This window comes from Ochotona princeps, chromosome 9 (genome assembly GCF_030435755.1).
Source record: "Ochotona princeps isolate mOchPri1 chromosome 9, mOchPri1.hap1, whole genome shotgun sequence".
Classification (NCBI taxonomy): Eukaryota; Metazoa; Chordata; class Mammalia; order Lagomorpha; family Ochotonidae; genus Ochotona; species Ochotona princeps.
The window spans coordinates 33407850-33434759 of NC_080840.1; the positions used below are offsets into that span (position 1 = coordinate 33407850).

Sequence of the window (26910 nt, forward strand, 5' to 3'; positions counted from 1 at the left end):
TCTCTTCAAAACTATTAAATTCTTCAATGACCCACACATCACATAATACCACCATTTTCTTCAAGAAGGTTCTTGATTTTCTTTCACATTTCTTCAGCGATACATTAGTCATTTAGTAGCATGTTATTTAACTTCACTGTGTTGTTAATTTCTTTTTTTCTTCTTGTTTTTATTTTGTGGCTTTTCACTTAAAGGAATGTATAGTAACGGTGAAATGGAGACTATCATATCCAGATGTGAGGATACAATGCAGTATGCATCTGTACTTCCAAAGATGGACTCCCAATGAATCTGTTCACTCTATCTAGACAATAGGATGTGGACTCTGTCATTGCCCATGCCTGCTATGATGGACATGTGACTGTGTATGAAGAACTATGCTATAGTAATGATATAGAGGGAACTCAGTGAGGCGGGGAGGGAATTGGGGAGGGGATAAGGGAAATCCCAGGGCCTATGGAACTGTATCACAAAATGGTAATAAGTGAAAAATTTTTAAAAGAGTAAAATAGCTGGGACAGAAAACATGCAGCTTAAAAAAACCTAAATACTAATTTGTTCTTTACTCCCTGTGCTAGACAATAAAGATTCGAGCTAAGTAACAACTTGGGACCCAGGAAGTGAATGATTTTTAATTTTATCCTAACTATTCCAACTGAAATCCATGTTTGTGCACTGTAGCACAAACATCTACATACATCTATTGTGTAGAAAGCGGGAAGGAGAAGAAAGAATAATGAAGACATTAAATCCAACAAAGAAGGTAAAGGAATGCAAAATTTTCCCTGGCCTTTTTAGCAAACAAGATATTCTTTTAAAAATCTGTGATTGGGCCCAGCGCGATAGCATAGTGGTTAAAGTTCTAGCCCCGAACGCACTGGGATCCCATGTGGACGCTGGTTCTAGTCCCAGTGGCTCTGCTTCCCATTCAGCTCTCTGCTGGTGGCCTGGGAAAGCAGCTGAAGACGGCCCAAGGCCTTGGGACCCTGCACCCATGTGGAAGACTGGGAAGAGGCTCCTGGCTTCGGATTGGCTCAGCTCCGGCCCTTGCAGCCGCTTGTGGAGCGAACCGTCGTACAGAAGATCTTCCTATCATCCTCTCTGTACATCTGCCTTTAAAAATTAAAAAAAAAAAAAAAATATATATATATATATATATATATATACCAGTTATTCAAGAAATATTGAGAGAAATTAAAGATAGTATCACTTAGGATCATTTTAGAGAAAAGGCAAAAGCAGTCTACAGATGGCTGCTTCTTACAATCCCTTTCAATGAAAGACAAAAGCTATATATTTCAGAGTATGGAAGCATTAACAATCTGTCTGGCTTAAAAGTATTCTCACTGATAGATCGATCCGTTAGGTGAGATCAGGCAGGATTTCTGAACCCAGTGAGGCAATTCATCATAGCTTCATAAAAAGTGGCATGCTTGCCTTTCACAAGAAATACAGGTTAGCTCAATTGTGTTGTTCACACTGAGCAGGAAGATGAGAATACTACTGAATGTAAGCTACTGTCAATGCCCCCATGGAATTCAATTGGTATAGCTAAAGATGTCTGTTGTGTATTCATTTGTCTATGTTTACCGTATGCATAGGTATTTTCTAAGTGAATTATCAATGAAGTAAGCAGCATCATACATATATGTATCTTTTTACTTTCACCTCATATTAATTGAACATACATTAACACTGAAAAAAAAACGACTGACATTTTTGAGTTGCAGCTATTTCCACATAAATTCTTCATATAAAAATATTCTTGTTTAGATTATTTTGTAAAAATCCAACCTGTGATTTAAATGTACAAATGTAAGGATGTTCGAGCAACTTGATTTTCTTTTAAAAAAATGTATTAATTAAATTTATTATTCCATGACAAAAAAAAAAAAAAAAAAAGATTTCTGAACCCAGGACATGGAAAGCCTATACCCCGATGCAGGAAATAGCTACAGAGGATGAGATGAAACTACATCCTTCAGCAACCCTTTAGAACAGGGGGTCAGTAACCCCAGGAGGGAAGGAAACTGGACAGGCAGATAGCAAGCTTACAATGCACAAACTGGAAGCCACACCTCCTCTGCCCTACTAATACCATCTGCCTACCTGTCAATCAAATGACCCCCTTCCCAGGATGTACTTTCCCTGACCTTGGACTTGTGGGTAGCACCTCCCCTTCCAGGCTCAGGAGAAGCCAGGCAACAGGAAAGGGTGCCCTTGCTCTCTCCCGGTGGGCACAAGATGAAAGTAGAAACATCTCTTACCTTTCTCTTCCCTGCCCACTCTATCCTCTCTATCCCTAAATGTTTGTGATTTCCTTATTGTTGAAAAAAAAATTCAGATAAAAAAATAGCATTCACTGAAGCAAAGTACAGAGAAAATCGAGGAAAATAAAAATTAAAAATTGACAGTGTTGGACTAGCACAGTAGCATAGCGAGCTACTCCTCCGCTTTGGGTGCTGTCCTCTCACAGTGACACAGGTTTGAGTCTCAGCTGCACCACTTCTGACCCAGCTCCCTGTTTAAAGACTGGGAAAACAGCAGAGAATGGCTCAAGTCCCTGGGCCACTGAACCCATGTGGAAGACCCAGAGGAAGTTCCTGACTCCCAGCTTTAGATCAGCTTAGCTCCGGCCTCTGTAGCCATTTGGGGAGTGAACCAGCAGATGGAAGACATCTCTCCATTGCTCCTACTCTATCTGTAAAATCTGCCTTTCAAACAAACAAAAAAAATACACGTTTAAAAAAAGTTCTGTTGCTAATCTCACAATAAAAAATATTTCATTGTCATCGGTAACTGAAAGTCTTGGCCTATATATCAATAACTTGAAGAAAATGTGTATGTATCAAATCAGTTCAATTCAAAGTATTGTAAACTTCCCACAATAAGAAATACAATGTCTGGGAGCCCGGCATGATGGCTCAGTAGCTAAATCCTCCACTTGCAAGTGCCGGGATCCTATATGGGTACTCGTTTGTGCCCTGACTGCTCCACTTCTGATCTGGCTCCCTGCTTATGGCACAGGAAAGCAATAGAGAATGGCCCAAAGCCTTGGGACCCTACACCCCTGTAGGAAATTTGGAAGAGGTTCTTGGCTCCTGGATTCAGACCTGCTCAGTTATAGCCATTGTGGCCATCTGGGGAGTGAAACAGCAAATGGAAGATCTCTCTTTGTTCTCTGTAAATCTGCCTTCCCAATAAAAATAAATAAAACTTTAAAAAAAATCTGTCATAAATCAGAACAAGCATTCGCACAAATTCCTAGAAATAGTACACTACATGCCACTAGACTTTCAACATTTCTCTTCGGTAACAGTAAATTATTCAACCAATGTTATCACTGCCCAAGATCCAAAACAAGAAAAAAAGAACTATTCTAGATACTAAGGGCAAAGATTACCAGGATGATGTTAGACACACACTAACAGACATCACCTATTTTTCAAAGAAAGTAAATGCCTGTCTACTGGTAATACCAAAACTTTCATCAAAAATCATCTCTAGATCCAACAAATGTTTAAACTCCAAAGCTGTAACAACAGATCATAGAAAAGATAACCTTGTCCTCAAAAAAGTTTTGAAAACACAGATTTATCTCTAACATGAAAAAAAACATAATATGGTTGCCAACGAGGGGAAGGTTCCCAGAAATGAGTCCTTTGAATGAAATGCTATACTCTTTGTCCAAGTCTCAAGAGTATCCTTTCTTCTTTCTTTTGGCAAAGTGCAGTTACTCTGCCTCCCACTAACTGGCCAACAACTTTTAATCCCTTAACTGTGACTTCTGTCTACATTAAAAGAGGACACGAGTCTTCCTGTTAAGTAAAGTAGAAAAGCACAGGCTAATCAAAAGTCACCACTAATAGTTCAAGTGCAACAAAATTCGAATTTATGACAATGAAATTAACGAAGTACAGACAGAGGGAGAGAGAATATAGAGGGAGAGAGAATGAGACAGACTGATGTATCTAGAAAATGAGCTCTGAGGTATAAACTAGTTTTAAGGGGAGTCAGAAATTTGGAAAAGTAAAGGAGTTGCCCTAACAAATGAGTACAATCTACACATTTAATTAACAATGTAATTTAATCTCCCAGGAGTTCTTCTAAAGGAGTTAAAAAGTAAAATAACTTGCAAGTTCTGGAACCATAACAATATTCTAAAGCATAACTGGAAACACTTTTTCCCCCTGGCACCCTCTCAAGCATAGCGATTAATCTACCAAAAGCCTGCAAGATCACCAACACCTACCGGGTACAGCTCTGAAGAACACAAAGCAACAGCATACCACGTTTACCTACTCACGTTCAACTGAATGTGACTCAGGACATATCAGAGGGAGCAGGTCCTATGGAACAGTGTTCCTAACTCTAGCCTCTGACAACAGATGGCACCATAAGACTGTCAAAAATTAACTAGGTTAAAACCAACTGAGGCATACAGACCTTCAATAAATAAAGTAACCATATACCAGTGATAACAGATACATTAAAACAAAATAAAATTGACTGGTAACTGGTAACTATATACAAAATAAGGTATTAATGTGTTTTGGTCACGAAGCTAACATTAAGTATTTACCAGAAACTGTCTTTTTAAGTCACTATTGCCCCAGGTGAATAAAAATGTCAAATAATAAAACATCAAAACTCTAATTTCGGGCCCGGCGGCGTGGCCTAGCGGCTGAAGTCCTCACCTTGAACGCCCCGGGATCCCATATGGGCGCCGGTTCTAATCCCAGCAGCTCCACTTCTCATCCAGCTCCCTGCTTGTGGCCTGGGAAAGCAGCTGAGGACAGCCCAAGGCTTTGGGACCCTGCACCCGCGTGGGAAACCCGGAAGAGGTTCCTGGTCCCGGCTTCGGATCAGCATAGCACCGGCTGTTGCAGCTCACTTGAGGAGTGAATCATCGGATGGAAGATCTTCCTCTCTGTCTCTCCTCCTCTCTGTATATCTGACTTTGTAATAAAATAAATAAATCTTTAAAAGAAAAAACTATAATTTCACTAGTGAATTTTAAAGCTTTCAGAAACTCTAACAAGCACCTTTTCATTTATCAACATGCAAGGAGAACAAATCACGAGTCTTTGCTTAGACAGTGAAAAACTGAGGGGCCTGGCGGCGTGGCCTAGCAGCTAAAGTCCTCGCCTTGAACGCACCAGGATCCCATATGGGTACTGGTTCTGGTACTGGCTGCTCCACTTCCCATCCAGCTCCCTGCTTGTGGCCGTTGCAGTCACTTGGGGAGTGAATCAGTGTACGAAAGATCTTCCTCTCTGTATATCTGACTTTGTAATAAAAATAAATCTTTCAAAAAAAAAAAACTGAGAAGAACAGTTTGCTGCCAAAACAAGAAAGGATTGAATGAAAGCCATTTCTAAGGGTTCTGGACACATATCTGAAATTTCATGATATTAAAGACTGAAAATGTATATTCTATGAAGAACTAAAATCACTAACAAGTGAAATGTTGTCATTATCAATCCTACTGCAAGTTACCTGGTGGCAAATCAGGATCTGTAGGCGCAGCATGTTGAATTCTTCGGGGTTTTACTGATGCTTTTGTGCTCTCAGTAACACTGCGGTTGGTAGAATTAGAGCCACAGCTTTCATGCTCATCCTGTTTTTATTTTAAAGAAAAAAAAAAAGAAAAAAGCAAAGCATCAATCACATTCAAGAGACAGGAAATGTTATATTCCCTATATGCAGTTTATGATTACCCAAGATACTAAGATGGACTTTCAATTTATTTTTCAACTCTAAAAAACTGAATAAACAATTTCCTTAATTTGCATCCTCCAGCAGCATCTAGTTATTTAAAACTATAAAATTTCATTTCTGATATCACAAGAAAAGCCACTTGTTAATGCCCTAAGAATGGTTTAGCAAACAAAACAAACGAGCAAAAAAAAAGAAAAAAAGACTGGTGCAGGTTTTTAAACTATTTCATCTCTAAGTGTAAAATATATTGAAAGGTCTCAATGTTTCCTTTGTTATTTGTTAAATTCCTCACTGCTCTGTATTTCGCTCAATTCTTAGTCATCCTAATGATTAACCTTAATCATTCTCAGACTGATATATAGCTTAAAACAGATTCTAAAATTCTTTTTCCATTTATTTTCATTTTGTTGAAAAGAGACACAGATCTTCCATCAACTCATTCACTTCTCAAATGCCTGCAAGCTGGGACTAGACTAGGTTGAAGACAGCAACCTGAAACTTGTTGGGGTCTCCCATGTGGATGGAAGGGATCCAAGTATTTAGGCATTACTTGCTCTGCCACAGCTCAGATTACCAGGAAGCTGGCTCAGAAGTAAACAAGGAATGCTCAAACCAAGCAGTCAGGCATGTTAACTTGTGTCAAGCATCCACCACAAAGGTTTAAACCGGTTTTAATATGGATAACTTAAATTTTTTGAAAGCCATCCCCTTACGTATAAAATGCAAATGGGTACACTTTCCTTGTTGTGATTCAACATTTACATATTATGTCTCAATTACTGAATTTACTACATTAGACAGAAGGTGTGTTCCCCAGGATTTTTAAATTTATCAAACACATACATAGCTAGTCTACAGCAGAGGTGCATTTTTGGTTTGTTAAGTAACAGCACACAAACATCGTCATTTTATTTAGAAGAACAAGAGAAGTCAAGCATTAAAACTAAGCGTACGGTCTTCTCCAAGAGGGCACCAAGAGGGTAGTGTAGCAGGAGGGTCCAGCAGCCTTAGAATGGGAAGCCACAGCTCCTTGCAGTGGCTTTTGCAACAGCATCTGGATGTGAGCTGGTGGAGTCAAGGTCAACAATAAGGAGTGGCTTCCAGTTACCAAGCCAAGCTGTTAAGGTCAGGAAGGCCAAGTCCCTAGATAAAAATCTATCCCTTCTCCATGTCCAACAAAAAGGCTGAGATCACTCACGTTCTCCAGAAGGCATCCCTCAAGAATGAAGTTTCAGAAATTACTTCAGTGAAAAGCAGTCCCACAGTACCAAGAGATCAGGTTCAAAGCATATGTTGCCACTGAGGACCACAGTGACAAAGTCAAACTGGCTACGAGGTGACCAGTACCATCCAAGGGCTACCATCCTGGCACATGCTTCCACTGACCCAGTGCAATTCCCCAGAGGCAACTGGGACAACCGGATGGCAGTTTCACACTATGGCTTTCAAGGGTGACAGGCCCCAGTGGTCCAGCACTGATGTGATCATTCTTGCCCCTGCCAACCCTGGCATCCATACTGTTCCTATCCATACACAAAGACACACTGACGGTGGCTAGCATCCACAACTGCTACACCTGTCAGGGAATGCACTGCCATGTCAGGCAACTTTACCAAGGAAAACAATTTACTTGTTTGATTCATCACTTTTAGTTAACAAAAAAAAAAAAAGACGGTGCTATCAGGACTGACTTTGACTACTCCAGAGTATCTCTGTAGTGGATCCAAGTTCTAATATAGGGCCTTATACAGGGAAAAGCAAATGAAGTGAGCCTGTCTAGAAAGAGTGTATGGATGTTCTAGGCTAATATTGGAGTCAAATTAGAAGGGAAAACATAATAAAGGATATATACATATATAGCACATGGCAGGAATAACGATTAAGCAAATAAACCTAGACTATACAATATTTAAGAATAGAACAATAGGGCCCGACGGCATGCCCTAGCGGCTAAGTCCTTGCCTTAAAAAAAGCCCCAGAGAGCAGCTAAAGTCCTTGCCTTGAAAGCCCCGGGATCCCATATGGGCGCCGGTTCTAATCCCGGCAGCTCCACTTCCCATCCAGCTCCCTGCTTGTGGCCTGGGAAAGCAGGAGAGGACGGCCCAAAGCTTTGGGACCCTGCACCCGCGTGGGAGACCCGGAAGAGGTTCCTGGTCCCGGCATCGGATCGGTGTGCACCGGCTGTTGCGGCTCACTTAGGGAGTGAAACATCGGATGGAAGATCTTCCTCTCTGTCTCTCCTCCTCTCTGTATATCCGGCTTTCCAATAATAAAATATCTAAAAAAAAAAAAAAAAAAGCCCCAGAATCCCATATGGGCGCCAGTTCTAATCCCGGCAGCTCCACTTCCCATCCAGCTCCCTGCTTGTGGCCTGGGAAAGCAGTTGAGGACGGCCCAATGCTTTGGGACCCTGCACCCACGTGGGAGATCTGGAGGAGGTTCCAGGTTCCCGGCTTCGGATCAGCACAGCACCAGCGGTTGCAGCTCACTTGGGGAGTGAATCATAGACGGAAGATCTTCCTCTCTGTCTCTCCTCCTCTGTGTATATCTGGCTGTAATAAAATGAATAAATCTTAAAAAAAAAAAAAAAAAGAATAGAACAATACCAGTATGGTAAAGGCATGGACTGGTTCAGTAAAAACTGTGTTAACAAAGCCTATGGAGAAATGCTGTCTTCATTCAAGTTGACCTGTTACCAATCTGATAACAGGACGAAGCTGCCAACAAAAGGGACAGGAGTGGAAACCATAAATAAGGAGCTCCAAGAGCAAACGGAAAGTTAAAGTGGACACAGTATTAGGTATAGATAGCTCCTTCACGATGCCAACTAATTTTTTTAAGCATACAAGACCAAAGATACACACTGTGGCATAGTGTGGGTAATGTTACTACTTGTGATGCTGGCATCCCAAATGGGCATTGATTCATGTCTCAGCTGCTCCACTTCTGAGCCAGCTCCCTGCTAACAGTCTGGGAAAGGCAGTACAGCATAGCCGAAGTATTCCATGGGTTCCTATCACTCAAGTAGCAAACTCAGCTGATGCGCCTGATTTTGGCCTGGTCAGTACTACCTGTTGTAGCCATCTGCAGAGTAGACGAAGGTCTCTATCTGTTCCTCTAACGCTTTCCAAAGAAGTCAGTCAGGGGCGGGATGAAGTGGGGAGGCGGAAGCAGATACATACTTGGGAAAAAGATGCTGATGTGGAATGAGAATATAAATATACTAGCACAAAGGGTATAATGGTGCAATGAATTAATTTATCAGAAATAACACCAGTTTATGATACCTTTATCAATGTTATTAATTTTAGAAAAAAATCAAAAGAACATGCAATTTGCGAAGCTAGCATTAAACTAGAGGCAAATAAGAATCATGAAAGCACCGTCTTAATGAAAACTTATGTCCAATCACACATTGCAAAGAAGAGAAGGTAAAATCACACATGCCATAACACTACAGAGAAGCATTAAAACGCAAAAAGAGCAAAAAGTAAAATATCTGCTATCCTAAAATAATTTTTCACATGAACTTATGTTCATTTTAGGGTTAATGCAAACTGAACATCATGGTTTTTCATTAAAAAAAACCTTTCTGGGCCTAATGTGGAAGCCTAGCAGCTGAAGTCCTCACCTTGCAGACTCCTGGATCCCATATGGGCGCCAGTTCTAATCCTGGCTGCCCCCATCCCATCAAGTTCGCTGCTTATACCCGGGAAGGCAGTCCAGGACAGCCCAAAGCCTTGGGACCTTGCACCCACATGGGAGACCAAGAAGGTCCTGTCACCTGACTGTAGATCAGCGCAGCTCTCACTGTTGCAGCGGCTTGCGGAATGAATCATTGGAAAAACATCTTCCTCTATCTCTCCTCCACTCTGTATATCTGGCTTTCCTCTGTCTCTCCTCCACTCTATATATCTGAAAATAAACATAAATCATAAGAAAAAAAAACTTTGCTATTCAATCTCTTTGATGGTATGCTCTATTATTTGGCAAATCAAATGCTTTTAAAATGTTGAAAAAGAAGGCCCAGTGCAGGGACATAGTGACTAAGGTCCTCGCATTGAACACACTGGAATCCATATGGGCACTGCATCTAATCCCGGCAGCTCCACTTCCCATCAGCTCCCTGCTACTGGCCTGGGAAGGCAGTTGAGGACAGCCCAAAGCCTTGGGACACTGAACCCGCATGGTAGACCTAGATGAAGTTCCTGGCTCCTGGCTTCAGATTGGCTCAGCTCCAGCCATTGCAGTGACTTAGGGAGTGAATCATCTGACAGAACATCTTCCTCTGTCTCTCGTCCTCTCTGTATATCAGACTTCATAATAAAAATGAATCTTTAAAAATAAAAAAAAGATTAAACAAGAATTACTGGAGAAAAATCAAGATGGCAGAATAGGGTAAGGATGTGTTTAAACGGATAGAGAAACATTTAATCAGGATGAAGCAGAGAGGACACATTCCAGGAAACAGGAGAGGACAGAACAACAGCAGAGGGGTACCTGGAGACTGACAGATACAGGAAAGCAGCAAAAACAATGGTGTGGTGTTGCAGTGACAGATACTCCAGCAGCATTCAGCTAACGGCCATCTGAATTCCACCAGCAGTTGGAACTTCACCAGCAACCATGTGGGAAGGGACTTGCACTGGGAGCTTGGGAGGTAAACCCAGACAAAGAACTGTCCGTCCTGCTGGTCTGTTTGATTTGACCAGGAGCAGAGACAGAGCAACAGAACCCAGGCAGACGGGCAGTGTGAGAACAGGGTGGATTTCACAGCCCACTCAGCCCCTAGAGCCAAATTGGGCACCATTTCACTTAAGCAGGCAAAGACAAGGGAAAGGATTAAGCACACACTGAGCTGGAAGTGAACTCATTTATGACTCAGTGAACTGCAGCAACGTGGCATTCTACAGGTTCCACCCAAGGCAGGTGTGGGTAGCTCTCAGATCTGACGGCCAGCAGGTCAAGAACTCTAGTAGTGGTACGTCAGGAGACATTTTGTACACTGTGGCAATAGCTTTAGGACTGCAGGGGACAACAGTGAACTGCACATGTGCTGAGCTCACCAGAACTCACTGAGTTCCGTGGATTGCACTGGTCCCGCAAAAAAATAATACTGACTGTGGCATCTAGAGGTCAAAATAGGTCCGTGTGGCACCCACACCTAATGTCCAACACATTCCAACAAGATCAGCATCACCAATACCCTAGCTATATAGGACACCTGGTGTCTCCCTAATCCTGGGACCTTCTCCAAACAGAAGCGGGAGAAAGGTTGTACGGACAACAGTGAAACAACAGCATGATATCACAGGGGGTAGAGACTGGTGAGCCAGGAGTTGGGGCTATGGAGTTCTTTGTGGAAATCTAACACAAGAATCCAGACCTGGAACTCGCTGGAGGGAGTGGCACAAGTGGCTGTAAGCAAAGAGTTGTGTACCACCTGCAATAAGCAAAATCAAACTGTAGACCTGTGGGTGACACAGCTTAGAAACCTGTCCCAAAGAGAAGGCTCTGCTAACCAGAAGTACAATGACCAACAGCAAAAGAAGAGACAAAGGCACAATGAGTATTACTGAAAACTCTCCTGCAAAGGAGCAAAACCCTATGCCAACCTCAGAGTTAACTGAGGAAGACATCGAGAAAATGCGGCACACAGAATCCGTAAGACTCATTTTAAAGCTTCTGATCAACAATGAGAAGCACATACAAGAGTTCAAAGAATTTAAGGAATATCTTACACAAGCAATAGCAGCAATAAAGCAAATCAAGGCCGATACATCAGAAATTAAGAAAACAGTAGAGTAAATTAAAAGTACAATGCAGAGTCTCCAAAATAGAATGAAGCAAGCAGAAAGAAGAATCTCAGAATTGGAAAGTATTTCCAGTCATCAGGGGGAAGCAAACAAAAAGCTAGAAGCAGAGCTGGATCAGGCCAAAAAACGTATTCAAGAATTGAAAGACACTATTAAGAGGCCGAATGTAAGAGTTATAGGAGTCCCAGAAGGTGCAGAAAGAGAAACTGGTTTTACAAAGGTATTTAATGAAACAATAAGGGAAAATTTCCCTAATCTAGAGAAAGAATTGGAAAACAAGATCCAAGAGGGGCACAGAACTCCCACCAGGCTTGATCAAAAATGATCTTCACCACCACACATGATCATCAAGCTCTCTTCAATTGAACATAAGGAAAAGATCCTTACATGTGCACGTGAAAAAATTCAATTGACATATAAAGGAATGCCAATTAAACTCACAGGAGATCTCTCACAGGAAACTCCTCTACAGGCAAGAAGAGAATGGAGTGACTCATTCCAGATTCTAAAAGAAAAAAATTGTCAGCCTAGGATAATATATCCAACAAAGCTTTCTTTTGTCTTTGAAAATAAAATAAAATTCTTCCACAGTAAAGAAAAGTTAAAAGAATTTGCCTCTTCCAAACCTGTCCTACAAATGATACTTCAAGATGTTCTCTTGACAGAGAAGAGGAATAGCACCCAACAAAACCAAAGGCAAACATGAAGAACATCCCAGTAAAATGACAACGGAAGGCTAAACCAATGAACAATTCATTCCTAAAATGACAGGAACAAATTACCACCCAGACATATTAACCCTGAATGTAAATGGCTTAAGCTCAAGCAAACATCATAGATTAGTAGACTGGATTAAAACACAAAACCCAACTGTTTGTTGTCTAGAAGAGACACATTTCACCAACAAAAATCAGTGGAAACTATATTGCATGGGTTTTGATGTTTTCTGCATGTTTCATCTCTTCAAAACACTTTCTTCTGATTAAACTCTTCAATGACTCACAGATCATACAGTAGCATCATTTTCTTCAAGAAGGTTCATGATTTTCATTTCCTCAGCTACACGTTAGTCATTTAGTAGCATGTTATTTGACTTCATGGTGTTGTTAATTTCTTTTTTCTTCCTGATATTGATTTTGTTTTGTGGTATTTCATTTAAGGAGATGTATAGTAGCTTTGTAATGGAGACTGTCATATCTAGTAACATGTTATTTAACTTCATGGCATTGTAAATTTCTATTTTTCTTTCTATTGTTGATTTTGTATTATGACTTTTCATTTGAGGGGATGTACAGTAACTGTGAAATGGAGACTAAGATATCCAGATGTGAGGATGTAATGTAGTACGCATTTCTACTTCCAGACAAAGATGAACTTACAATGAAACTGTTTACTATACCTTGACAATAGGATGCTGGATTCTCTGCCATTGTCCATGCCCGCAATGATGGACATATGACTGTGTATGAAGAAGTATACTTTAGTAATGATATAGAGGAACTCGGTGGGGGAAGGGAAATTGAAGAAGGGATAAGGGAAATCCCAGGGTCTACGGAACTATCATAAAATGATAATAATAATATTTTTAAAAAAGAATTACTGGACCTGGCGCGGTAGTCTAGTGGCTAAAGTCCTCGTTTTACATGCACTATGATCCCATGTGGACCCTGGTTCGTATCCTGGCTGCTCTACTTCCCTTCTAGCTCCCTGCTTGTGGTCCGCAGGAGACTAGGAACAAGTTTCTGGCTTCTGGTTCCATATCTTTTCCTCTGTATTTCTTTCTCTCTGTAAAACCAACTTTCCAATTAAAAGGATAAAAAGTATTATTGTGAATAAAACCTTACTGTAATTACATCTAATTCAACAAATCCACAGAAATGTCCATATAGTTCCCCATATCCATATGAAAAGCACACTATTAATTTTTAAAACATGCAGTTGCCTCAAAAGTCCAGAAGTAAAACATGCTCTTTGAAGAGATGTGAAAAAGTTCCAAGTGAATTGCCAAAACTAGCATAATTATGAAAATATTCAACACTGAAACCATCTGAAATCTCATACTGTATAGAGATAACAGTGATGTCATAATAAACATTACAGCCAAAATGCACTAAAACGCCAGCAGTCTAATAAATTTGGCACACACAGATGACAAACATTTTACAGCAAAAAAAAAAAGTTATTTTATCATTTAAAAGTTAATACCAGCAAACAAAGAAGGGGAGAGTAGACTACATGTGAGTGTTCAATAAAGACTTAGTGTCCCTACAAGCTATACATCTATTATTACAAAGCAAATTTTGGAGGGTATTTGCTTCAACAAAATTTATAATAAACTTAAAATTTTACTGTAGAGAAAAAATAAAAATTATTTAGGGCACTCAGGTACACAAAGAAGCAAACATTACTGAATGTGTAGACCCTCCTTGATTAGGTAAAGAAATCATATTTTTTAAAGTTCTTTTCCTATTTTGAGTTTGTTTCCATTTTAATTACATGTTAATTCTATTCATTTCAAGTAACATTCATCGGAAACCCCGCCCAATCAAAGTAAAGTGAAACAAGAGTAGGCCTGGTGTAATGGCTCAGTGGCCAAATCTTCACCTTGAATGTGCCAGGATCCCATATGAGTGCCGACTGGTGCCCCAGCTGCTCCACTTCCCATCCAGCTCCCTGCTTATAGCCTAGGAAAGCTGTCAAGGATGGCCCAAAACCTTAGGACCCTGCACCCATTTAGGCGATCCAGGTAAAGTTCCTGGCTCCTGACTTCAGATCAGCTTAGCTCCAGCCATTGCAGCCATCTGGGGAGTGACTCAGCAGATGGAGGATCTTTCTCAGTCTCTCCAGCTCTCCATAAATCTGAGCTACCTTTCCAATAAAAATTTTTTTTAGAATCAAGTGAATTAAGGCTATGGTATTTATTGTTGAAACTAGAATTACTTCTATCAGAATATTTTAGTTCATCTGCTTTTAACCAGCAGGTACCATTTTAGACTATCACATCTTCCTTTTTGCAAGTATCAACAAACTGTTTTCAAATACATTTGTTAAAATATTTTGAATGGCCCGGCGGCGTGGCCTAGCAGCTAAAGTCCTTGCCTTGAAAGCCCCGGGATCCCATATGGGCACCGGTTCTAATCCCGGCAGCTCCACTTCCCATCCAGCTCCCTGCTTATGGCCTGGGAAAGCAGGAGAGGACGGCCCAAAGCTTTGGGACCCTGCACCCCCGTGGGAGACCCGGAAGAGGTTCCTGGTTCCTAGCACCGGATCGGCGCAGCACCGGCCGTTGCGGCTCACTTGGGGAGTGAAACATCGGATGGAAGATCTTCCTCTCTATCTCTCCTCCTCTCTGTATATCCGGCTTTCCAATAATAATAATAAAATCTTTAAAAAAAAAATCTTGAAATAATTTTAAGCTCAATACATTACAACTGTACCTTTCTTAAGTTGGAATCGTTATAAAATTTCTGGCAAGTGTATTTCACAGCAAAAGAATGTTTTCCTTGCAGACCACATAGCTATTTTTGAAAATACTGCCTTTTGCTTGTCATGTAATAGGCAAGAATATAATTTCCTTACACAGGTTCCTAACAGAAGGAAAATGTGGCAAACACTGTATATAAATTGATCTACTACTTTCACACTGACAGACCAGGGGATCATGCTACATACTTTTCCCCTCAGCTCTTATAGTGCTAGTCAACTTAAACATTGCCAACTTCCAGATTTACAATGCTGTAAGACTGATGACTAAACTTAAAAACAGGTAGCCAAAACATTCCAAGTCCTTGCTTAAAAACACAGAGTAACATACTCTGAACTGAAGCGTGGAAGTAGGAAGTGATCCGACTTAGGCTCTTCAAACCTAGGGCATCAAACCCGGCAGGCAGAAACTGACTCATCAGCTTTGAGCACAACAATCCTGAAACTGTAAAAGGGACTTGGAAATGTTACAGGCTCTAACTGGACATTCATCGCTATCCTCTTCTCACGTATAAACTGGCAACTGTCAGATACTATCAAGAACCTCCAGGAGTAACGTTGCACTTCAGAAAATGTCACAAGAAGTCACGGACTCGGAAATATACTTGAGAACACGAGAAAGGAAACAAAAAACCACCACCCCTTATGATAATAAACGTAACATTCATTATTGCCATAGTATGGTTGCACTAACAGTTAATGGGTTGAAAACTTTAATCCCTCAAATCCAAATAAGGAACTTAAAGATAAGGCCTTTTAGAGGTAACAGACTAGGCCAGGAACATCCCCTCCTTGGCCATTCTATCACCTGATCTCTCAAAAGAATAATTACAACTTAGAGCTGAGCATTGAGCAGGTCACATTTTATCAAGAGCTCACTGGGTGCTGTGTTCTACTGCTGTATTGCAGTATGTTAAGCCAACACTTCGGATGTTAGCATGTCCCATATTAGACTGCTGGTCCAGTCCTCGTCTGTCCTTCAATCCAGCTCCCTGCTAGTATGCCTCAGAGAAGCAGTGGATGGCAGCTCAAGTCAAGTGTTGAAGATCCTGCCAGCTAGCTACATGGCAGATCCAGAGGCAGCCAGCCCCTGGCTTTGGAGCCACTTATTCCCAGCCATTGTGGGAAATGAAGTCGCCAATAGAAACCCTCTGTCTCTCCCTCTAATCCTTTCAAAGAAACAAATCTTTTTATTAAAAATTATTTTGATTTTTTAAAAACTGGATGTATAAAGATCCTATCAATTTCTGTAAAGTCTTAGATTTTAAAAAATTTAGAGGAGTTTCTTCATCAGACAACTTTGGGGGTCTAAAATTTGTTTTTATTAGAAAGGCAGATCTGCTGAGAGGAGAGAAAGGACTTTCATCCACTGGTTCTCTCTCCAAATGGCCACAAAAGCCAAAGCTAAAACGATCTGAGGCCAGGAGCCTCTTCCAGGTCGCCCACATGAGTGCAGAGTCACAAGGCTTTGGAGTATCCCGATTTGCCAAGCCACAAACAGGGAGCTGGATGGGAAATGGAGCCACTGGGACACGAACCGGTGCCCTTACAGGATCCCAGCAGTTGCAAGGATTCAGAACTGAGCCATTGCACCAAGCCATAGAGAACTTTTTTAAACAGAAAATTAAGATGATCCTTATGCTCATTACAGATTTTTATCCTTTCGGGGGGGGGGGAGGGGACAGAAACAGGCAATGCTTTTATTTGTTTTTAGTAAAGTAACTTTTTTAGTATTACACATTATCATTTCTCATTTGACACCTTCTCAGAAACTTGATTTTGGTACCTTTTTCACTTGGCAAAAATGTGGCATGCTTTGTATGGGATGTCTAAGTATCTGGAGAAGCAGTGTGGATTTCTCGTGTTGAGAGGTAAACTCAAGAGAAAAAGGTCTACATTGCCTACATATGCAGATAATTGCAAGAGGGTGTACGTAGAGTGAAGAAGGCAGAGAGGTCGCTGACTTTCAAATTCTGTGGCTGTCAGCTATCTCATCTCCAGAACATAAAATGGCCCAGGAAGAAGTTGGTCAGGTACTCAGTGAGTCTGCTCTGTTTGGTTTTAAGTAGGTAGAGCAAACACCCAGAGAAGTCTAGGCTCTCCTATCACACAGTGGGCTGTGAGTAAGTGCAGACAGACATTTCTCCAAACGCTTTTTTCTGCCCACGTGCAAGGGGAGAAAGAAGAGCATCATCTTGTGCGGATGAACTTCCGTCACTAATTTACTAGGGACCCTTTAACCACATTATACAAAAGGCCAAACAAGTAGAGTTAAGTGTCCTTCTAGATCATGTGGAAGTTAGTTGGCTGGGTCCTTCCTGAAGACCTGGGTGCGCCTATGAGGCCAACAAGTCTACCCAGACGCCTTATCGACCTTCACATATTCCACAGCATGATCCTGGGAGTTGGTTTCCACCATGTTCACTTGATTCACCATTCCTATATTCGGACACATTTGCCCAAAAAGGTATGTTTGCCAATAAGCAGCTAGGTAGGAGTGAGGGTCACAAAGAACTGGCTGCCACTGATGTCCAGCCGTACTGACAATTACAAGAATTCCACCCATGACGAATTCCTAGTCTGGATGAAGTTCATCTTCCAACTGTTTCCCATGGATGGATGCAACACCATGATCTGTTCCTGTTGGGTCACTCCCAAGATCATCAAATCTTTGATGATTCTGTGGAACTTGGTGTCGTCACAGTAATCTTGACAAGTCATCTCAGCAAAAGTTGTTTAAGTCTTTGGACCGTACTTTTAGTACAGCTCCAAAAAAGCGATTCCAATTCTGGCCTCCAAGCAAACACTCAACAATTGTCACGAGTCAAGGAATCCTTACCATGCTGAAGCTGGCAATCCTTTTCTATCTGACCAGGAAATGAGATCCAGACAAACCAGATTTAACATGCAGTTTTGAGAAAGTATCCTTTCCTTTTTTTCCTCCAATTTTTACTGAAGAGTCAAAGAGACAGACAGCCAGATAGTTCTAGATTTAAGAGTAAAATGGTGGATGCAATATTAAACACATGGGTTTCCAGTAAAAGCACATTATAATAACAGGCCAAAGCAGGCACTGCAGCAAAACATATTAAACCTCCACATCAGCATCCTATGTGGGTGCCAGTTCAAGACCTGTTTTATTTGGATTTATCTCCCTACAAATGCACCTGGCAAAGCAGCAAATGGTCCAAGTACTTAGGTCTCTGCATCACGTGGGAGACCCAAAAGAATCTGAGTTCCTGGCTTTGGTCCGGCCTAGCACCAGCTGTTAAGATCATTTAGGGAAAAAAAAAAAAAAGGCCCCGCGGCGTGGCCTAGCGGCTAAGGTCCTTGCCTTGAAAGCCCCGGGATCCCATATGGGCGCCGGATCTAATCCCGGCAGCTCCACTTCCCATCCAGCTCCCTGCTTGTGGCCTGGGAAAGCAGTGGAAGATGGCCCAATGCATTGGGACCCTGCACCCGCATGGGAGACCCAGAAGAGGTTCCAGGTTCTCGGCTTTGGATTGGCGCGCACCGGCCCGTTGCGGCTCACTTGGGGAGTAAATCATCAGACGGAAGATCTTCCTCTCTGTCTCTCCTCCTCTGTGTATATCTGGCTGTAATAAAATGAATAAATTTTTAAAAAAAAATCATTTAGGGAGTGAATCAACTGATGAAATCTCAATATCCCTTCACCGCTATGTAACTCCACCTTTTAAACAAAATTAAGTCTTATTAAAAATATTAAAAGGAAAAGCAAAAAAATAAAGGAACAGGGAAGGTATTAGAATGGATGGGAAGTATCTTTTATGCTCTTAAACCTGTATATATGGATTACATGAAATCTGTTCACCTTATATAATTTTTTAATTTAGGTTACTAGCATTTCATGCAATTAAACAGCTTAACAAACTGCCGAACTATTAAGACCCAAATATAGTTTGACTACAGGAAACTCAATGTGGGTAACTCAGTATAGTTTTTAAATAGTAGACATCTCAACTTCCAAAAAGAAACAAAATGAACAAGTTCAACAAAATACAAAGCCAGCAACATCCAAGTCATCCAATCAGAAATCAGAGAATCATGGCAAGTGATGGGCGGAAAGAAATTCTCCCAAAAGAAAATTTGAGAAACAGGTGACATTCCTTAGCAAAGCCAGCACATTCTTAGAATTAACAATTCTGGGCTCGGCGGCGTGGCCTAGTGGCTCAAGTCCTCACCTCGAACGTGCCAGGTTCCCATATGGCTGCCGGTTCTAGTCCCAGCAGCTCCACTTCCCACCCAGCTCCCTGCTTGTGACCCAGGAAAGCAGTCATGGGACGGCCAAAGCCTTGGGACCCTACACCTGCATGGGAGACCAGGAAGAGGTTCCTGGTTCCCGGCTTCGGATCAGCACAGCACCGGCTATTGTGGTCACTTGGGGAGTGAATCATCGGACAGAAGATCTTCCTCTGTCTCTCCTCTCTGTATATCTGACTTTGTGACAAAAATAAACAAATCTTTAAAATAAATTTTTAAAAATTAACAATTCTGCTTAAACTCTTCAAGAAAATGAGAAAGGAATAGTTACTATTACATTTTATAAGAGCCCTTATACTGGAGTTGGCATTTTTACACAACAGTTAAAGCATTCTATTTAGACACTGGTTCAAGTCCCAGCCGTTCCGCTTCAAATCCAGCTCCCCATTGATGTGTCTGGGAAATAAGCAGAAGATGGCCCAAGTTCTTGAGCCCTTGCACCCACATGGGAGACCCAGCTGAAATTCTTGGCTCCTGGATTTCGTCTGGCTCCACTCTGGCTATCGCTGCCATTCTGGCTGTGTATCAGCAGATGAATGATCTCTGTCCCTCCCCATCTCTAACTCCACCTTTCAAGTGAGTAAAACACATCTTTAAGGGGAAAAAAACAGACCGTGATACTAAAGACAAAGATACCACAAGAAAATCAAATGTTTACCTTTATGAGAGCATTAATGCAAAGATATCAACGAAGGACTAGTAGACTGAATTCAACATAGCAGACTGAAAAGATTAGAGGGGCCCGGCACAGTAGCCTGCCAGCTAAAGTCCTCGCCTTGCATGCGCCGGTATCCTATATGGACGTGCCAGTTCTAAACACGGCTGCTCCACTTCCCATCCAGCTCCCTGCCGGTGGCCTGGAAAAGCAGTCAAGGAAGCCTTGGGACTTTGCACCTACATGGGAGACCCAGAAGCAGTTTCTGGCTCCTGGCTTCGCCTAGGCTCAGCCCCAGCCATTGCAGCCCCTTGGGAACTTAACTAGTGGATGGAAGACCATTCTCTGTCTCTCTTCTCTATAAATCTGATCTTCCAATAAAAATAAATAAATCTTAAAATTAAAAAAAAAGATTACACACCAGAAAGTAGTGGAATCCATCCCAAGATGCAAGAATCATTCAACATAAAAGGGATGGGGGAGGACGAACACTATATAGCCTGCTTCTGTCATGGCTATTTGGTATTATAGGTAAGTTTCCATCCAGAAAAATCATACAAAGGGTACCCACATTGGAATGGCAAAACAAAAATATTTCTCAACAAATGATACAATTCTACATAAAAAAATTATGCAAATTCAATAAAATTACTAGAGTTAACAAATGAGAGAAATAAGAATAATTCCATTAAGCAGCAGGGGTTTATTCAAGGCCTTGGGCCCCTGCACTCATGGGGGACACCCAGAGAAAGATCCTTCAGACCAAACAAACTCTAGCCATTGCAACCATTTGGGGAGTGAACCAGCACATGGAAGAGCTCTCCCTCTCTCTATCATTTTGATAATCAAGTGAATAAATACATCTTTTTAAAAAATAAAATAGAACCAATTCTATTTACAATATTCAAACTAACAAAATTTAGGAAAAAATTTTACTGTAACACATGCTAAAGGAAATGAAAGATGACCAAAACCAACAGAAAGACAGCACACGTGCATGGACCTAGATGTAACTCACTACGATTAAACAGTCCACAGAATCTGCACAAACCCTATCAAAATCCAGTGGCACTTTTAGACCTTTTAAAGCGAATATTCAAATTCAAACAAAGCTGCAAAAAGTCCCAAATAGTCACAAGATTTTGGAAAAATGTAAACTACAGAAACTCATAGTTTATTTCAAACTTTACTACAAGCCACTATTTATGAAAACAATACAGTTCCAGCTTAAGAACACACAGAGGACCCAGTGGTGTGGCCTACCAGCTAAAGTCCTTGCCTTGAACGCGCCAGAATCCCATATGGACATCAGTTCTAATCCCGGCAGCTCCACTTCCCATCCAGCTCCCTGCTTGTGGCCTGGGAAAGCAGTCGAGGATGGACCAAAGCTTTGGGACCCTGCACCTGCGTGGGAGACCCGAAAGAGGTTCCTGGCTCCTGGCTTCGGATCAGCACAGCACCAGCCGCTACGGCCACTTGGGGAGTGAATCATCGGACGGAAGATCTTCCTCTCTGTCTCTCCTCCTCTCTGTGTATCTGACTTTGTAATAACCGAATCCTTAAAAAAAAAAAAAAAAGAGAGAGCAACAGAATGATACTGAAAAATCAAATTAAAATGGACCAAATGATTTTCAGTATGGGTAATATTACCGTTCAACGGACAAAGAACCACCTCTGCAACAAAAATTGCTGAAAAATGGATAATCAGAGGCAGAAGATGAAGGTGGGTCCGATACATTTTACATAAAATCATCGTATTTACAAATTTAGTTCATTTTAAATTAGCTCTCTACATGTAAGAACTAAAATTTAACACAGGGACAAACCTTTAACACCTGAGATATTTCAATGGATTCTTAGATGTAACACCAAAACAGATCAAGTGGGTTTCGTTAAGATTAGAAGGTCTATATATCAAACACTGTCAAAAACGTGGCAAAATCTACAGAACGAAATATTTGAAAATCACACATCTAAGAACATAGTAAACATTAGATATAAAGAACTCTTAAAACTCAACAAAATGACAAATGAATTTTTATAAAGGCAAAAGAGCTGAAATCCATTTAAAATGGGTACTATTCAATGGATTAAAAAGAATGTGACAATGTAGAGAAACATCCTCTTGTGCTGTTGATGGGAATATAAAATTGTACAGGTGTTACATAAAACATGGCAATTTCTCAAAGACCATTGTACAATCCAACAATTCCAGGAACTGAAAGCAAGGGGCCAGCATACCAGTGATTAATCACCACTGGCAAGCATTCCATGTAAGACACAAAATTAAAACAGTGTTTGCTGGGGAAGAGAAGAATGTAAAATTACTTAATTGATGAGGGTTTTGGTTTGAAATATGAAAAACAGTTCTGGAGGTCCTAACAAAGTTGATAAAGCAGACTTGCACACTACGAAGTAATTCAAGAGGCAGGCATTTCACTCTAGTCGCTGGTTTAAGACACCCATAATCCATGACATGCCTGCGTTTGAGTACTGGTTCTGCTCTTCAGTCCTGCTTCCTGCCAATGTACATCCTGGGAGGCAGCAGGTTAGGCTTAAGTAGATGGGTATCTGCCACCCACATAGGAGTCCCAGATTGAATCTACAGAAGCAGCTATCCGATGAGAGAATGCCATCTTTCTGCTCAAAATAGAGGATGCTGTAACAAAGAAAGCTTTATTTGCCTACTCCAATAGAGTACACATTTGTGAAGCCCTTTCTCAAAGACCTTTTTCACGCAAATCAAAACATGTTTGATTATACGTTTGATCTAACTTGATCTGACAGCAGGGGAAAAAAAACTAAAAGGTGAATCTACAGAAAGAACTAAGGGAACACTACATAAAATGCTGCTAATATAAAAACATGCCACTTCTCAAATCAGTCACCTACACCTACAGATTATCAAACCCATTCTTTTTTATTACTTGAAACTGAGCCAATCTCGAAGGTGTTCCACACTTTTCCCAGAGAATTACAAAGAATTGTGTTCCTAACTCATACAAATATAAATATGGTAATGCAAAGTAAAGCAAACATACTGCATATGACTTTCTCAAACTCAAACTCAAAACAGTTTTTTTCAATAAATCTACAGATGGTAGTTTAAAGAAACAGCTTTTCTCAACACCTATAACTCTTGAACATCTGAGGGATATCTTGGAGGAAATTACTTTTGTGCTAAAAGTGGCTTAGAAGATAATGCAACCACATGTGATAGGAAATTAGACAATATATTGTAGAAAAACCTAAACTACTGAGCCAAAACTTGATTAAAACCAAAATGGTTTGCCAGTTTGACTTAAAATGCTTAAGAATGTGTATAGGACAAAGAAAACTAATTTTGAATTTAAATACTAAGTGTATAAACATTTTTACTTCTACAGTTTAAATTCTACTTGAGCCTGTAGGTACATGAGATTAAAAACACTTGAGATTTTGCAGACTTGACAGATCATTCTATCATCTGAAAGAATCATTGTAAAAATTAAGAATTACATGCTAAATAAGAGAAATTAAATGAGGGATGGAGGATCTCCTATGCTTCTCAATGTGTTTCATGAAAATTTTTTGAAAAAGATAAATTTTTAAAAATCAAATGAGGCCAGTGCTGTGGCACAGCAAGCTAAGCCACTAACTGCAACACTGGTATCCCATATGAGCACTGCTCCACTTTCAATCCAGTTCCCTACTATATTCCTGGGAAAGCCGCTCAAGAAGACCCAAGTACTTGGACCCGTGCCACAACCATGAAAGACTGATATTTGATTCATGGCTTTAGCCTGGCCAGCCCAGGTTGCAGAAATTTTGGGAGTGAATCAATGGATAGACGATTCATTCTCTCTCCCTCCCTCCCTACCCTCCTGTAACTCAAACTTTCCAATAATTTTTTTGAACTACATGGAACTTGCAGAAATAATCTTAAAACAAGTTTAAAAGGAGAAAAGCAGTGAGGATATATAGCTGAACAAAACTTGTTCTCCTGGAAATTCAAATTGCTTCTCTTATTAGTATATTTCAAACTATCTGGAAAGTAAGCTTATATTTTTAACTATCAAAACATTCAAGATCTACATTAGAAATAAGGCTATGAACCAAAACGAACACTTCATTTATCAGAAGACTTTGGCATGTACCCATCTCAGAAGCAGATTCATCTATTTAAAAAGTTTCACCAACATAAGTAACTTTACATCAGACAGAAGTAGTAACTTGGTTTATTACCCTCTCTTACCCAGGACATTAGGGGCATTTATACCCAGTACCACTTCTGCAAGGGAACTTCGTAAAGATCATGAAAAATAAAATTACAGGGATGGGCACTAGGTCTATAATGGGATTTATTTAATGAACAGAGTTTCGACTTTACAAACTGGTTAGAGTTCTGGAAGTCAAAGACGGCAACGGCTGCACAATGTTGACCTGAGTATTCTGAAGAATAAGCACTTGGTCCAGTGAGTAACCTGCCAATTGGGATACCCACAAACCATGTGAAGTACCAAGATGGAACTCCCAACCCTTGGACCTCATTCTCGCTTCCTGCTAATGGCTGGAAAGCTGGAGCGATGGCTCAAGTAGCTGGCTTCCTGCCAACCATGCGAGAGACCTGAATTGAGTTTCCCAGGCCCAGTTTCACACTCCTCATTCCCACTGCACCGAGTGTTATGGACAACAGGGAAGTAAACCAGTATATCAGAGCTGTTCCATTCTCTGTTGCTGAAATAAACTGTTTTCTCTTTCAACATTATCCATCAGAGAGCTAGAGAGAGATCCTCCAAACACTGGTTCACTTCCTACATGACTACAGTGGCCAAAGTTGGGCCAAGCCAAAGCCAACAGCTTCTGTTATGTCTCCCTCAAGACTGTTAAGGACCCAAACATTTGTGCCATCTTCCATTGCTTTTCCAGGCACATTAGCAGGGAGCTGGATCAGAAATGGGACAGCTGGGATATAAATCGGCATCCACATGGGCTGCCAACAACGCCACACCTCTGGTCCCAACTGCTGAAATAAGTTTGGAAAAGAAAAAAGCTAAGTTTATTTTGGTGTAAAAATATTTGGAATTCTTGCATATAGGGGTTCTTGGAAAATGTTAATTATAGGAAAAAACTGCTGGAGCATGCTGGAAAGGGTTCTGCTGAAAGTTCTTGGAAAATGCTGTTGATGGAAGATAAAATAACAAATTTGCAGTTTCTTCTATCTTTCAAATCCATTTTTCCATGGGCCTTTTTGAAATACCCCAATTCCTCTACATCACTTTATTTTAAAAGCTTTTATACATACATATAGATTTTTTTTGAAAGGCAGAGAGAAAGAGACATACCTCCCATCCATTATTTCCCTCCCCAAATGCCTGCAAGGCCTGGGCTGAGCTGAAGCCAGAGCTGGGAACTCAATCCCAGGGTCCTGTGTGGAGGAAAGGACTCAACTGAGCCCTCATCTGCTACCTCCCAGGTGTACATAATCAGAAAGCAGGAATTAGGTGCCGAGCCAGGAATCAAATACAATATGCGATGTGAGTATCCCAAGGTTGTGCTTCAATCACTGTACTAAACCCCAAACACCCTCTCATTACTTACTTTTGACACTGGAACAACTCTCTTGTGTCTGAATTCTACACTAGGGAACATTCTAGACTGTTGTAACTACGTTTGTTGCGACTTTGCAGAATTCTCCATTCACTCTGAGCAAAAGCGTGGAAGCCCTACTTGCCAATCTTATTTCATCATTCCAAATACAATGCCAGAAGCAAGAACTCAAAGTCTAAAGTGTATACCAGATACAGCCTTTGGTTAGGAATTATTTAGCAACACACTCAACCTAAGACATTCATCCAATTAGACTGTAAACGTATGAAGCTAAAATTACAAAGTTTATTAACAATTATGTAATCTGAGTTCTTACACAAGTGTAAGTGCCAGACTACTCATCCCTTTCACAACACACAGGGTTTTCCCTAGGGGAAGCAAACATACCACCTACAAATTACGGGAAACACTTCCCTCCAAGTTATGAACAAACAAAGCGATACGCAGAATGTGGACTAAGTTATCACAATCATTAACTGATACAGGTGGAAATGAGAGAACCAATAAAGTAAAATAAGTTCCACACTCAATATCAGCAATTCTAAACCCCATATGAATTTATGAAAATATGTACAGTTGGGCCCAGCACAATGGCTCAGGAGCTAAATTCTTACCTTGCACACACTGGAATACCATAAAAAATATATGGACAGTAAATCAAATCAATCCAGTTTCCTTTATGAAGGTTAAATGTCTTTTCACATCATGATTACACTGTAACACCTCCACTATTTCTAGCATAGTAGGGCTACACGCAGTTTCTCTATTTCACAGATGAGACTCAGAGGCTGAACAAGTCAGAGGAGTGCAGTCATTAGTGTTTCAACTCTTTAGACTGCACTAGCACGGCATAACACACCATGAGCCAATTTGTTCTCTAAAGTCCCAAAAGGAGAGAAACTGTTCACCACTATGAAGTCCAAATGATCTAAAGGTAAGGACATAATTGGCATATATCACTTTCCAAGCACACAGCAATCAGCTAATATTTTGTAAGTGAAATTTCAATATTAAAGATAATTCAAAGTGGTTCTTCCAGGATAGTGTTTAGAAAGGATCAGAGTGACCCAGTGTTTTGACATATTGTGGGTAAATTTCCTACAATACAGCCTCCAACAAAACTACACTGTCCCAAACTCCTGGTACTACAACTGTTTACCTTTATGCTCAGAAAGCACCAAAATCTGCATGTGGCATATGCCCAGGCAGACTTTGAGGGATTCATGCAGTGAGATCAAGTGATATGACTGTGTAAAACAAAAACCTATCAGCAGGGCCTATTGTTGTTCCATGTGTGTTCAACATGCCTGTGAAGGGAAAGTGTTGGCACACTTTCCTAATAAGGAGCAGAAAATGGTTGTAAAA

At 40.8% G+C, this 26910-nt stretch overlaps 1 protein-coding gene across 6 annotated transcripts in view; it reads right to left on the minus strand.

The window, feature by feature from the left end:
• Nucleotides 1-26910, minus strand: part of VPS13B (vacuolar protein sorting 13 homolog B) — a 657044-nt gene that overhangs the window by 602680 nt on the left and 27454 nt on the right. For all 6 annotated transcript variants that reach the window (XR_009246065.1, XM_058668587.1, XM_058668588.1 and 3 more), the window contains exon 4: nt 5500-5620. Coding sequence is in view for 5 of the 6 variants with exons in the window: in XM_058668587.1 (XP_058524570.1) it covers nt 5500-5620 (121 nt within the window). In the remaining variant the exon portion in view is untranslated. The remainder of the gene's footprint in view (nt 1-5499; nt 5621-26910) is intronic.